The sequence below is a fragment of the Clavelina lepadiformis genome, chromosome 5 (genome assembly GCF_947623445.1).
Source record: "Clavelina lepadiformis chromosome 5, kaClaLepa1.1, whole genome shotgun sequence".
Classification (NCBI taxonomy): domain Eukaryota; kingdom Metazoa; phylum Chordata; class Ascidiacea; order Aplousobranchia; family Clavelinidae; genus Clavelina; species Clavelina lepadiformis.
Genome location: NC_135244.1, coordinates 18006653 through 18020441, shown reverse-complemented (window position 1 = coordinate 18020441; position 13789 = coordinate 18006653). Strand labels below are relative to the sequence as shown.

Sequence of the window (13789 nt, the reverse complement as noted above, 5' to 3'; positions counted from 1 at the left end):
TCACCAGTTATATCGCAGCATTCGGGCAAGCGAGTTTAACATTAACGTCACTATTGTGTAATGCGTCCGAGAATTTTTGTCGTTAAACTTCTCTCACGCACTAAAGCAGGCATGCACAACTCAAAACAGTACACGGGCCGTTTTAGCGAAAAAATATTTTTCGCGGGCCGCGTGCTAACGTTGTTGTAACTAACGTGTAGCCTACTTTATATAATGTGACCGATTAACCGTTGAATAAGAGATATCGTTGAGAATATGGTTACTGTCAAGAGACGGTTGCCTCTCGCACTACACTGACTACAGTATCTAGTTGTTTTTAACGCTTAGCGGCGGTAAAGCATCGGATTCGTTGATTATGTAACTGTAACCGTGGAGAAAATGCCTGAATGAGCGAAATCACGGAATATCTCGTGGGCCGCATGAAAAGTTTTCGCGGGCCGTATGTTGTGCATGCCTGCACTAAAGTAACTCTCACTTCCAACCTTTGAGACGAGAACCGGTCGCTTTGCAGACAACTATGCAAGTCTGGAATGGTTTGTTGAATATGGGCGGTAATAAAAGATTTGAAGCAGAACACGCGAAAGCTGTATTGAAACCAGAGGAAATTGAACTTTTCAGGCTATGTACACAACGCAATATGTAAAAGCAAGTCACAAGCAATATCAACAATGGTAACAATCCTAAAACATTGTGGAACTTATGGACGAATTGCCTAGAAATTGGAAACTGTTAGTTTATACGAAAAGAAAACCGGTAGCAATAACGGACAAAAACTACATCAAACGTTGTAAAATACTGAGAACAATTTTCTAATCTTTTTTTAAGCCACACGCAAATAAGCAATGATTTTAATAGGTTTAGGGCAATATTGTCAAACTCTGAAGCACTGGTGCTTATTTACACCATGAAAACTTCTCCAATGAAAAACTATTACAAATCGTCTAAAAGAAAGCATATTAAGCAAGGGTCCTCCCAACATGAACATGCGCATTAAGATCTGACAGTTTTTAAACATCACATAAGCAAGCTGACGCGCAATTAGCATTATGCATGAATGCGGTATTGTTATTCCCAGCGGCATACTACGATCACCGCAAATCACAACGTTCGCTCACAACACTAGTTATCATGTAGGTCACGAAATTAGTTTTGGCAGTTACATGTTATGCAAGGGGCGCAGACCCGTTTCTTAGAAAGATCATAAAGTTTCTGAAAAATTGAACTTGTCAGGATAACATCGAAACTTGATTTCTTTCATGGTTTGCATATTTAGTCGTTTGGATAAGACACGATTGAAGTGTAGTTTAGTAGACTAGAGGGCCAAGTTGACACACGGTGAAAGCTATTTACAAAAGAAACGGACTGGTCAAATTGACCACCAACCAATGAACCTGGTATCAGGACATCTTCTAATCTCGGTGTGGACAAGAACGTATCCTCTGTCATCGCCTTTTGTGGATTCAAAGCTTGGATGAGTTCAGGAATTATTAGATGTGACAGATCAATAGAAATATTTTGATTTGTGTGAAGTGATGGCTTTAGGAAGTCTTTTTCAATGGAAGCCATTTGCAATTGTTTCGCCTCTCTCAGGCATTCGTGTCGTTTGAGCGATTTCGCGTGCCCCGCTTCGCCGGCTTTCTTAAAGATTTCCATCGCCAGATCTTCATTCTTGTCGATACCTTTAACAAAATAAAAAACCTGAAACCGCAAAATTATTCAACGAGCGATATACACAAGGGCTTGACTTTTCAATTACGAGGGGAATAATGTGTCAAGTGCCCACAAATTAGCGTGTAGATTACTGTAGAAATTTACAAAATGTTATATTAATTTTGCAAAATTCAAATGGAACTTCAACCTAGCAAGTCAACACGATGACCATTACAATCTAACAAGAAGTAGGCAATTGGAAATATTTACAACAAACAAAATCGCGGGAGAGAGTTTTCAATATATGCTTGTATAAGCTGTAAGTGATGAAAAGTTGTTTTCAGTCAGTCGATTGAAATTTGCTTAGTAGTTGAATTTCGCGCTTTCCAATACTCCCAGCTTCGTGCGGGAATCTAGATATTATCCAGATGCCGAGATGAAGAAAGATATTTGAAAGGCATTTCAAAACAAAAATCAAGTTTGCCTGATGTCAGCTCCATTGGTGACGACTCGCGAACAAAAGTGCATTCTTGGCCGGGTTCAGCCGAACTGGTGACATTTAGTTAACGTTCGATAAAAAAAACGCAGTTGGTTATTGAAAACATTTAAAAAATGTTTTGTCGCTACATAAATTTGATGTCGTTTGAACGGGAAGGTATAAATGCGTTATGCGACAGGCTTACGGCTTCTATGGTTTTTTTCTTGAAGTCTTCGCGAAAGATTAACATTGGATAAAAGTTGGTTAAAGTTCGAGTTTAAAGGGTCGAGTAATCAGAAGAGGTCGAAATTGATGACGCTAAAAATTTTTCGATGCGATAGCGAAAAAAACGGCAAAGTTTAACCACAAACATCGAAGTCTAAATCGCAACATTGCGCCCAGACACATTAAGTTAGTCATCAGGTGTAAAGCGAACATTAAAAGATTTTCGTCGCCTCTGCAGAAGTCAGACAGATAAGGGTTGCGTTACGATGGTAAACGACAACTTAATTACGAGGCTGTTAGTGCCTTGGGGCTCACTGATCTCTGACGTTTAAAAAGCCAAATTCTTGGGGAAAAACACGAAAACTTTTGTCTAGCGGAACGTGTAGTGAGTTAGCTTGTGTTCGAATGAACTCGACAGTTATTACGTTAATTTTAGTTTTAGAGAATGAAACTAGTTCACAGACGTTACGCGTTGTTATTCTTCAACTGACAACAATTAAAATATAGCTGTAGCAAGGTTAACGAGAAGTAAACAAGTCATGTAAACTACGTAGAAATGTTGACAGATAACGCAGATAAACGATAACAAACACAACAATCGGAAAAATAATCAAAACTTTACATCAAGCACAAGGTCATAACCGACGTGTCGTAGACGATACTTGGTCAAAAGTTGGGTCATCAGGACCGCAGGATATCGCAGAATTTAACCACAAGGTAAATTAATTGTGCATGTTGTGCGAGCTACGGAAGTAATTAATGAAGAACACTGCACATATAGCCTGGAATCGCGCGCCATATAAGCCAAAGCTGTACGACAGGACCCTCTTCGTTCTTAATGACGTTTTTCCTTTGATTGAAGTATTTGACCACGTAGATAAAGTAAAGCAGTAAAATGATGCATGTGATGATTACGATGCAGACCGCCTTAGCTTAAACAACGTTATTTATACAGTAGAAAAAAGCTGGCTGAAATGCAATTCTCAGATTGAGTTGAAATTGAAGCAAAAAAGTTTACCAAAAACTTGTGTAAGGCAATGCAATAAAATAGGCATTTTTCTACAGCGCATCCAAGCAAAAGCCATGGAGCAAGTCTGTGCTAAAAAGAGATATGGATCTAAGCGGCTTGAAGTTAAAGCCACGTGAAAACCGCCATACTGAGACAGCTTTTCAAATCATGCGTTCTGGGTAAACAGAAGGATTGATAAATTTAGTTGAAACCAAAATCTTCAAACCCAGTGTGACGTCAGGGACAACCAGAGTAAGCCAGCCGTAAAGCGAGTCATAGGATAGCGAAGGTTGGCAACGTCGATTTAACACATTTGTTGAGAACGCAAATTCAGCCGTGTTTCAGTGTTCACCAGGTAAGTATGATAAGGCGAATATTGTCAACTACTCGGCTCCAGAATATTGAACCTAGGCGCGTATACGTATTTGCATTGTTTTGAGCGAAATTTTGGGGTGGTTATGACACCTGGACAGAAGGAAGCGTGTGTCAGACTGTGCATGCAGTGTGCAAACCAAAAAAAGGAAGCAAGAAGTTTAATCAAAATAATACCGCCCTTTTCGTTTTAAGGTCCTACATCAATACACAACCGCTGCATAGAATACAGGTACAAACATTGATAAACTCGTAGGCAGTTAAATTGTAGATACAGAAGAGGGTCAAGCAAGGAATAACGATCAAGAAAGTTGGAATAGAATTTGCGCATACTATTATTTGTTGTGCTCGTTTTGACATGCGTAAACAGCAATAGTTAAGTTTAATTCAAACTTTTCAATTAAAACAGCTCAGTCCGGCCTTTCCTAGTGAACTTTGGTGTTAAACTTGTTCAAGTTATAACTTTTAGAAGAACTTTTATGCTAAAATAGTTCAGCCTGAATTTAAAAAACAAAACGTACAGTTTGACGCTCCAACCAATCGCTACTCGTTAAGAAATATGACTGATTGGTTACATTGAACAAGTTAATGATGATATGTGATGGTTCTTTCTTTCCAGACCTACTGTATGTTATGATCAATCAAAAACAAAGTTACAAGATGACTGAAACAAATGAGGAGTTAAACGCTATGGGAAAGGATGAGATAACGAAACAAACTTTGTACAATGTTGAAAATGTGCTCTACCCAGCAATTACAGGTATCATTACTTGAAGAAATCAGCCATAACATGGCAATAACTATAATACATGTTTATATATATATGAGGTGTTGTATTTCGTATGTGTATTATTATATTTGAAGCTGTTACATGAAGTCTTAAAAATTTTTTTTTTCTGTATAGCTGAAAAGGTATTAAAATGAAATAAACATTAAGATAATCTGCGGAAGCTCACGGCCAGATAGTGGCATAATTAGTTGAACAACCACAGTAACAATTAACAAGTGACTTTTGTTGCAGTGTTTGGAATTCTGGCCAACACATTCGTGATAACAGTTGTGTTGATTTGGGAACGTTCTCGTCCCAATCGCACTGTCGCGAACATGTTCGTCGTCAACCTGGCCATCGCTGACGTCTTATTCCTCTTCATACTGCCATTCTACATGCCAGCGATAATAGAGACTAGGGGATGGATTTACGGGAGTTTCATATGCAAGTTATTTGCAGGTGAACCTATTATTATTGCGCACACATGAAATCAAAGTTCCAGATTATTTTGAAAAGAATTTTAGGTTGGATGTAATTTTTTTATTGTAGCAGAATACATTTAAAGTTCAGCAGAATCAATTCCTAATGCACATGTAACTTTGCTGGTTTGTTTTCAGTTATAAAAAATCTCAACTATCGAGCTTCCATCTCATTCCTGACGACGATGAGTGTGGATAGATTCCTTGCCATAGTTTTCCCCCTTGAATCGAGGGGATATCGAACACGCAGAAATGCCATAAAAGTGTGTGTGGTGTTGTGGCTTTTGAGCCTGGCAAGTACAATTCCTTTGATGCTGTACACCGACGTCCGTTCCACGCATTCATTGCCAGTGTGTCAAGAGGAGTTCCCAGGATATGAGAGCACAGGAAGTGTGAAGGATCTGTATGATTACTTCAACTTTAATGCATCAGATTACAATCTCAATGAACTTGGAGGAATGAATGAACCTTTTGCATATGGCAACAATGAAAGATATTTGGATGAAAATTCAGGAAGCTCGGACCCACATAAAACTGCTGGCAGCATTTCACCCGCTGACTACGATTATTCAGGTTTTTATAAATAAAAAAGCTAAAAAATTTTGAGTAACCCCAAAATTGACTGATAGCGATAACCCTGCTTTCAGGTGATGCAAATGAGATCAGATGTCTACACAAAGGCCATGAGAATTCACAATCTTTTAAAGCTTGGGTGTATAGTGGTTTTGTATTTTACTTCCTTTTACCCGTTCTAATCACACTCTTCTGCTACTTTGCTATCATCAGGGTGGCAATTAATAGAGACGTTACTAGCAACAAACCAAAAGGTATTCCGAAGAATATTGATACTCAGTAAATATTAACAACACAGTAGATATGAAAGCCAGTTTTTCATTCTACCCAATTTTTTTCCAACGAATTGCAGGTGCACATCATCAAGTAGCGATCACGGTTGCTGTTCTGGTCAGTGTTTTTGTCGGCTGCTGGCTGCCGTTTCAAATATTTGAGCTCTTACAAATGCCACCAGGTGTTAAGGTACTTTAAGTTATAGATAACTTGCCAACAACAAGTTTTCCTGATAATGGTGTGTACATGAAACATTTTTCGTGTCAGCATATTCAACAACCGTAAGCAAGACACTTACAGCATGAAATGTGACAAACAATTAAACAAATCAGTCAACGTAAATTAAACAATTTGTGCTTCTTAGGTAAACAATGTGAACGATTGTTCAATCATAGAATATTCCTTTACCTTGCTGGCTTGGCTAAATAGTGCCATCAACCCAATACTCTATTCAATATCAAGTAAAAGATTTCGTGACAAAGCGATGGTAGCATGGGCATTCATCAGATATGGTCAAAGCAGGTAATATCTTTAATTTGGCAGAGATTCAGCTAACATCAAGGGTAATACTGATTAAATATTATCTGACATTCTAATAATTTTTACATTGCACAGCATTGTCAGATTACATGCACTACTTGTCAGATGTGTTTGCTGTGGTGCATCACCCGCTATTATTGCTGGTAGTACACTATGACATGTCTGGACAACATACCGTAATTTCCACACGTAATTTGTTTAGACATTGCATTACCACTGCTGCAAGGGAGCATGCAACAAGGGCAGATGCTCCTGTTTAAATGAAAGTCGCAATCACACTGGACTTCAAACATCTCTTGTCATTTCTTAGAGCGCTTGCAATGCAAGCAAGTCAACGGACGATGCAGACGAGGCTGCAAACACTCACAGCCATGGGCACATCAACAAAGAGTATGACTGTACCGGCAACACCAAGGACGGAAACGAAGATGGAGTTCCGGCCAATCAGCACTGCATTAGATGACGAAGACGCAACATAGACTCACCAAAACACTGTCAGTTGTTGAGAATGTTCATAAGTGTTTACTTTATTCGATTTTTAGCATGGCTTGTTCTATCTTGATATGTTAAACTTTCATTGTACCATAAGAACGCAGAACGTACAGCATACTTTGTAATAAAATTAAAACAGTATATATCAGTTATCAACATGAACATGAAGTTTTATGAGCTCTATTCTTATTCAAAAAAAATCCCAGTTCTAAAAGGACAACTTAGAAAAGAGTAATAATAAAAGTATAGTAGTTAAAAAGTAATTAAATACTTTCTGCAAGTTGTTTCACAAGAGTGCACAGTATTACTCCTGTGAAAGCACAGTTTAGTTTTTGTAAACAGGATAAAATACATTGAGACATAAGTAGCCAAACTCACAAAAAGGGCTTAGGGCATATAAATATGGTAAAGCAGTTATGATACTGAATATTACCTTCACATCCATTTGCTAGAACACATCCCATTTTATACTGCGCTTCCATATGGCCAAGATTGGCAGCTGTAGCATAGAGATCAAAAGCTTTAATGGGATTTATCTCCAAGCCTCCCAGTCCGTGCTCATGGCATTGTGCTAAATGGTAAGTGGCAAGTGGATCCTGGACAAGACAATTTGCAAAATTTAGTCAAGATGTAAATTCCATGGTGCAGTAAACCAATTTAGTTCCTAAGGTGTGTATCTTGGGCTATTTCATACATGTATGACTAACAACTATGATCAATGTAATTAATATGATTAATGCAAGGACACTTGCAAGTGAGTCAGAGTGGTCATGACGTTACCCACCACGATTAGATAAGTAAATTCTGCAAATACTAAGTCAACCTGTATGGTATATATACATCACAATGCTACCTGAGTAATTACAATGCTCAATACCAAAAACCTTGGGTCATTTACACATAATACAATTAGACAAAAGTCATCTTAATTACAACAAATATATAGTTTTACAAGGGATTAAAAAATAACTCAACAGCAAGTTGTAGCTAGCAAAAACACCAGCCAAGTAAACAAATGCATGCCCTTGTAAAGGGCTGAAAGGAAAGGTGTGAAAATTAATGAAGAAAAAAATCACTTCATTCTGGAGCCTGATGTGGACATGCAATTCGTTACTTGACTCAAAAATATTGGACAAACAAGAAAATGAAGTAATTATGGAAAGTAATTATGTTATGCTTCACGAAACAAAGGAAAGAAAAATTTAAACCAAATTAAAACAACCAAAAAAAAGTGTCTATAAAACCTGCAAAAATACTCCCACGTTGACTTCACTAAGCAAGGAAATAATACAAGTGGAAAGTACAGAGAAATATCCAGCTCACACATTCATTCAAAATTGTCACATCAGATTTGCACATCCCATACAGTCATGTACATTTGCGAGCAAACAAGTGAAATGGTTTACCTCCTGATCGGCAGCAAGTTGAAACATCCTTACTGCTTTCCTCATGTTTTGATGGACGCCTTCTTGTGCCAGGCAAGAGCCTAGCAATGACTGCGCCTAACACAAACATATAAAAGGAATCAGTCAAAATGTGTTTTTCATGTGCCCTTAAAAGATGCCAAGAATAAAAGGTCTTAAATGTATCTACCTTTAAATATTGGTGAGTTGCTAATTGCCATTAATTTACTCTCCAAACCTGAAGAAGCCCCTGTTCTGCAGCTTGCTCAAGAAGTAGCATGGCATGCGTGTACTTGACAACATCCTTAGTATCAATCAGCAACAAAGCAAGATTGTATTGAGCCATCTTGTGACCTTGGCGGGCAGCTTTCCTGTATTGAGCCATTGCCTAGTATGGCATATTGTGGTAAATACGGTTAATAACGCATTCAAATATCGTTGCTCTCAAATTTTTCAGAGGTATAGGAACTGTACCTTTGTCAAGTTCTTCTTGGTACCTTTACCCAAATAATAACACAAACCAAGGTTGAATTGGGCGTTGCTTGATCCTCCTTTGCTTCCCAAATCGAAGCATTGAACGGCTTCATGGTAGCTACCCAACTTATAATGTGATATCCCTACATTCATAAAATACATTTTACGTACACGTAAATGCAGCTGATCAAGACAATATGCACTGTATATTCAGCAAACGACATCAGCAATAGCCTTAAAATGCTTTAGTGGTTCTCAAAGCCAGAGTCATGCACCATTTTTATTTTCCATTTTTCTAATTTTGTTAAATGCATTCAGTGTGATTGAGACGGAATCACCATTTTACCTCTCAAGATACAATTGGGTCGTGAGCTACAATTCTATAACAGTTTGGGAACAAGAGCTTGAGGCCTACTTACTGAGAATTTAGAAGTGTTGGGTCAATCATATAAAGGAGTACAGTTGTACTCCTTTATCCAACTCTAGTGTTTGCCAATTACTAAATCGTAATCACATTCTTCTCGCTAAAGCATTCATTTGGACATGCAATTGTGTACTTGACCTGAGCTGTTAATGATTAGAGGAGTGAAGATTGATAGCAAACTGCCATCTCATTAGTCATGCTACTTGGGCAAGAACAATGTTTTCAATACCTTGCACATTGTATGTTTTCCCAATGCAATCTTGAGCAGATGAAATGAACTCTTCCAAATCCTCATCAGACAGTCCCATATGATTGCCGAGTGCCTCTGAAGTTGACACAGAGGCGCTCTTTTTCTCCACATCCTGCAAATCAATGAACAATTTCATGCTATACATTGAAATATTAATTAGGACTATTAATTATTTATTTTTAAATGTTGGTGGATGTTGTGTATCTTGGCCACATTAAACAACAGTTACCTGCTCTAGTAACTCTGTAGTGTTTTGATTACAGGTCTGACGTAATTCTCTATCCCCGCCAGCATGCACAGTGGAGCTAAAAATATCATGCGATAAATCATGTTTATGATCTAAAATTAGTAACACTTATTATATGTTAATACTGACATATATGCATTGAATAACGCAAGTGTGTGTAAATATATAAAACTGGAATAAGTAATGCTAAATTTTGACTGATTCAAAACAATACGTAGCATATTTTAAAAAACCAGTGTGATTGTAGTAACCATAAAAAACAAGACAATAATTCTGCAGTTACCGTGGTAGCGCAACGGTTGGCATTTTGGATAAAATGTATCGAAAAGTGACATTTTGTTTTAAAAATGTCATGTCATCCATACTCAGATTCCATTTTCCTGACCCTTTTCTGCGCTCTTTGGTCCCATTCTCTACTGGTTTCTCAACCACAATCCCTGTTTTGTTCATACATTTTCTCATAAACCCAATCAACAAACCAGATGCTGTAAACTGCAAACACAAGTTGACATTTTAAAAATATGTAGCATACATTTATATATGATAAAATACCAATTTGGATGACATAAAGCCAGAGCTGGGCAACAGCATTCTCAATAAAAGCAGTGCTTTTGAGCTCCTTGAAAAAAAAGACTGCACTTTTTTGCTTCTTTATAGCATATTAATGAGCTATAAATCAGTGTCTCTTCTGCTCATTTTTAAAAACCAAACACATTTGTTTATTGTAATGCAAACTTATTTCAAACAGTAATTACTTCGCAATTTTTATGAAAGTTATATGATTTTATTATTTTGATTGCAAGCAGTCAAAAAAGGTAACATTTCTTTTTTATCAAAATTTATCCAGTGCTAAATGTGCCATAGCATTTTGGTTTGAAGAAAAAAAGCAGATGAGCAAGTCCTGCTTTTAATTTTTGTGAAATGCCTTAGAAAATATCTCGCACGTGCCCAGACCTGCATGTAGCATATTTAATCTCAATGCAAACAAACAAAATCCCAAAGTTAACCATATATAAGCTTTCATATATACACAGTATCTGTATTTATACATATATAAAGTACAGGTAACACAATATATTCACAGACATTTAACCTACGTATGCAAAACGATCCCATATCTTGAAGTAAACACGATAATTTTGATGGTGAGTTCTTTGTTCATGATCATGTTGCCTTGCTTTCAATGTCCATAATGCAGATTTACTAATTTTACCATTTCCTTTTATCACAACGCTATAAAAAAAGGATAGATTGCATAAAGAACCAAGTCTATTAACGCAAAATAGAAAACAGCCAAGAACACAAAACAACGAATTTCATTGAACACAAAGTATATACTTTATAGCATAATTATAATTTCTTAACACAACTATGTACTGTATATTGTAATTTGTAATTTGGAAAGATAATAATTTATGAAAGCAATAATTCCATTAACAAGTATACATAGCTACACAGCAAAAATGTAGATTTTATACAATTTATGTTCGCATGTGTCTTGGTATAAATACTTGTCAATTGCTTTTATTATCCTAGTTACTATATCGTACATAATCATGTACACTGTAATGTAAAGCATGTGTTCCGACTAGTACGAGGAAGTTAGTGCTTCGCTATACATATATATATATACGAGGGTCAGTCAAAAAGTAATGAGCCCGATTTAATTTGACTTATTTATGGTTGAAATTTTTTCCAGATATTTTGACAGTTTATAGTTTAAATAGTTTTTTCAACATTTATTGAAGCAGAGAGCTGTGATTTAATTTCTGGAAGGAGAACCACTATTAAACATCTTCAAAAGGTTGCAAAATGTGTATGGGGAAGCTGCAATAGGCAATAGCACAGTCAAACAGTGGGTATCCAGGATCAAGGTGAAGAACAAGACCCTGCTCTGGGTGATCTCCTGAATGAACCAAGGATCAACAGACCATGTTAAGTGGTTAACCCTGGGAACAGTGTTAGGGTCGAGGCACTGATCAGAAAAGATCGTAAAGTCACCATTGATGACATCGTTGAATTTCTAGGAATACGCCACCGAAGTGTTGCAAACATTTCGGGAGGGCTAGGCTTAGGAAAAGGTTTTTACCAAAAGGGTTCCAAGATAACTCGCAGATGCGCAGAAAGAGGCCCGCTTTGAAGCTTGTTCAGAGTTTCTTGAGTGTCACAAAGGTGATGAAACCTTCCTCAAGCGTATAATGACTGGGGATGAGACATGGGTTCATGATTATGAGCCTAAATCAAAAAGAGTATCCATAGAATGGCATCACTCTTCCTCCTCAAGAACAAAGTAGTTCAAAAGTCAGCGTTCAGTTGGCAAAGTCATGGTGACTGTGTTTTGGGACGTTGATATAGTAATACTAGTTGACTTTATGTCTAAGGAAACCACCATTAACTGAGTGGCTTTCATTAAAACTTTTAAAAATTTGAAAGCGAGACTGAAAAGAGTTCAGTCTAACTGGGACATTTTCTAAGGTCTTGCTGCAACATGACAATACCAGGCCTCACACCAGCTTGAAAACTCGTGAAGGCCACAATGTCAGTTGTTTTGACTGGACAACCATCAACCACCCCTCATACTGGCCCAATCTGGCGCCATCTGACTATAATCTTTTTGGACCTTTAAAAGGAGTTAGGGGCCAGCATTTTTTCTGATGATGAAGAAGTCAAGCAAGCTGAAAAAAACTGGTTGAAAGTGCAGCCTGCTGAATTTTACGAGGCTGGCATACATGCCCTTATTCATCGATAGAAAGTCAATGTCAAGAAAAAAGGGAGATTACATTGAGAAGTAGTTTTGAAATACCTAATTTCAGAACTCTATATCTATGTGTATATTGTGTTTTTACTACAATAAATAAAGCTAAACGAGATATGGGTTCATTAAATACTTCTTGACTTTTGACTGTATATTAATCAATCTGTTACTGTTTGTTTTTTGTTCAAAGCTGACATTTTGTGTAGGGTTGCGTTGTGCAATAAATAGTCTCCTACATGAGGTGAAATGCAAACGTCATTTGTGAATTTTTCATGTCATCACAAGCGTGTTCCTATGGTATTTTGAAAACATATCATTCTAGTTTCAAGACTGATGAAGGCTGGTTAATAATTCTTTGACTTGTTTTTAGCAATTCCTTAATCAGCCTTATTTGAATGAAATAAATAGGTTTTATTAAAAATCTTTATGAATCATTGATTTAATTATTTATTGATCACTTACTGTAGTTGCTGTTACACATATCCAAAAACATCATAGCAGAATAGTGAATCACTGAAATTTAAATACTGTGTGCATTAAATTATAACAAACTTCTTACAACATACCTGTCCTGTTCAGCAGCGCTTCCATCAAATTGAAGAACAAATCTTCTTATGTCTTTGTCCAATGTCAAATGATCTACTTCAGAGTTGGCTTCATTATCGTCACTTAGTTGTGATGATGTCTGCGAAGGTGTTGTGGGTGGCCGAACACGGAAACCTGTGGAGGCCAACAGAAACTTTAACACAGATACAAGTTTCTATTTTGCACTATAACAGCTAGCATCATATTTTTTTCTTCGCACAACTAACAGCGAAAAATTAAATTATTTTAGACTAGAAAATATATGATTTAACAATGGAATCATCACAATAACAAAAACTTAAAATTAAACAGAGCTTATACTTCAGTATGAACAAAAGAAGAATAACAAAAACAACTTGACGCAATACCTCTGGTAATGCAGTTCCAGATACGACTCATTGGATACTTTTAGACAATCTTGGTTATAAGCATACTTTGCATAAAACTTGGTATACAGGAATATGATTGTATGCAAATTATAGCTACCAAAATGACGTCTTGGCAGCTTTTTATTGCAGTGGCCATCCACCGCTATTACATCTTTAACTAAGCTACACCTTTCAAAAGCAAACATTTAGTAAAAATTTTTAACTGGTTGTACATGATATAGGCCTAGGCTATCGCACCTTTCTCACTTTGCTGTTACTTTTTCTCTTGCTTCGACAAAATTTAAACGCACAGTGTCTCTCTTTTTTAGCAACCATAGTTGGCATAACGTCTTTGGCGTACCGTACACCAAACTGACCTTCGGCATACCTATACGCATCACATTTAATGCAGACTAGCTTTGC

The 13789-nt window shown here is 36.9% G+C and overlaps 2 protein-coding genes across 4 annotated transcripts; one reads left to right on the top strand and one right to left on the bottom strand.

Moving 5' to 3' along the window:
* Positions 1-562: 562 nt before the first annotated feature.
* On the bottom strand, positions 563-13575 carry LOC143461317 (uncharacterized). Its single transcript, XM_076959202.1, has 11 exons — positions 13367-13575; positions 12980-13133; positions 10756-10891; positions 9942-10150; positions 9641-9716; positions 9391-9523; positions 8738-8880; positions 8502-8651; positions 8267-8362; positions 7294-7456; positions 563-1679 (listed from the first exon to the last, which is right to left on the bottom strand). Exons 1-11 carry the CDS (start codon positions 13395-13397, stop codon positions 1270-1272), a joined length of 1701 nt encoding a protein of 566 aa, XP_076815317.1. The 5' UTR covers positions 13398-13575; the 3' UTR covers positions 563-1269.
* On the top strand, positions 2259-7003 carry LOC143461318 (somatostatin receptor type 2-like). 3 transcript variants are annotated; one of them, XM_076959204.1, is made up of 8 exons: positions 2259-3070; positions 4354-4494; positions 4756-4962; positions 5121-5555; positions 5630-5809; positions 5908-6017; positions 6193-6350; positions 6679-7003. In XM_076959204.1, the coding sequence occupies exons 2-8, from the start codon at positions 4368-4370 to the stop codon at positions 6845-6847; spliced, it is 1386 nt and encodes a 461-aa protein (XP_076815319.1). In that variant the 5' UTR covers positions 2259-3070; positions 4354-4367; the 3' UTR covers positions 6848-7003. The 3 variants fall into 3 exon arrangements, with proteins under 3 accessions (XP_076815319.1, XP_076815320.1, XP_076815318.1); XM_076959205.1 differs by lacking the exon at positions 2259-3070 and having other exon boundaries at positions 4285-4494; positions 6571-6819; XM_076959203.1 differs by lacking the exon at positions 2259-3070 and having other exon boundaries at positions 4286-4494.
* Positions 13576-13789: the final 214 nt, after the last annotated feature.

Excerpts from the sequence above, each read along its gene's own strand:
- LOC143461318 (XM_076959203.1), top strand. The coding sequence starts at position 4,323 with ATGATGATATGTGATGGTTCTTTCTTTCCAGACCTACTGTATGTTATG. Across the intron at positions 4,963-5,120 it reads CATATGCAAGTTATTTGCAG|TTATAAAAAATCTCAACTAT; the intron begins GTGAACCTATTA and ends GTTTGTTTTCAG. Across the intron at positions 5,810-5,907 it reads TACTAGCAACAAACCAAAAG|GTGCACATCATCAAGTAGCG; the intron begins GTATTCCGAAGA and ends AACGAATTGCAG.
- LOC143461317 (XM_076959202.1), bottom strand. The coding sequence starts at position 13,397 with ATGAGTCGTATCTGGAACTGCATTACCAGAG. Across the intron at positions 10,151-10,755 it reads TATGGGATCGTTTTGCATAC|TTTACAGCATCTGGTTTGTT; the intron begins GTAGGTTAAATG and ends TTGTGTTTGCAG. Across the intron at positions 8,881-9,390 it reads GAAAACATACAATGTGCAAG|GGATATCACATTATAAGTTG; the intron begins GTATTGAAAACA and ends TTATGAATGTAG.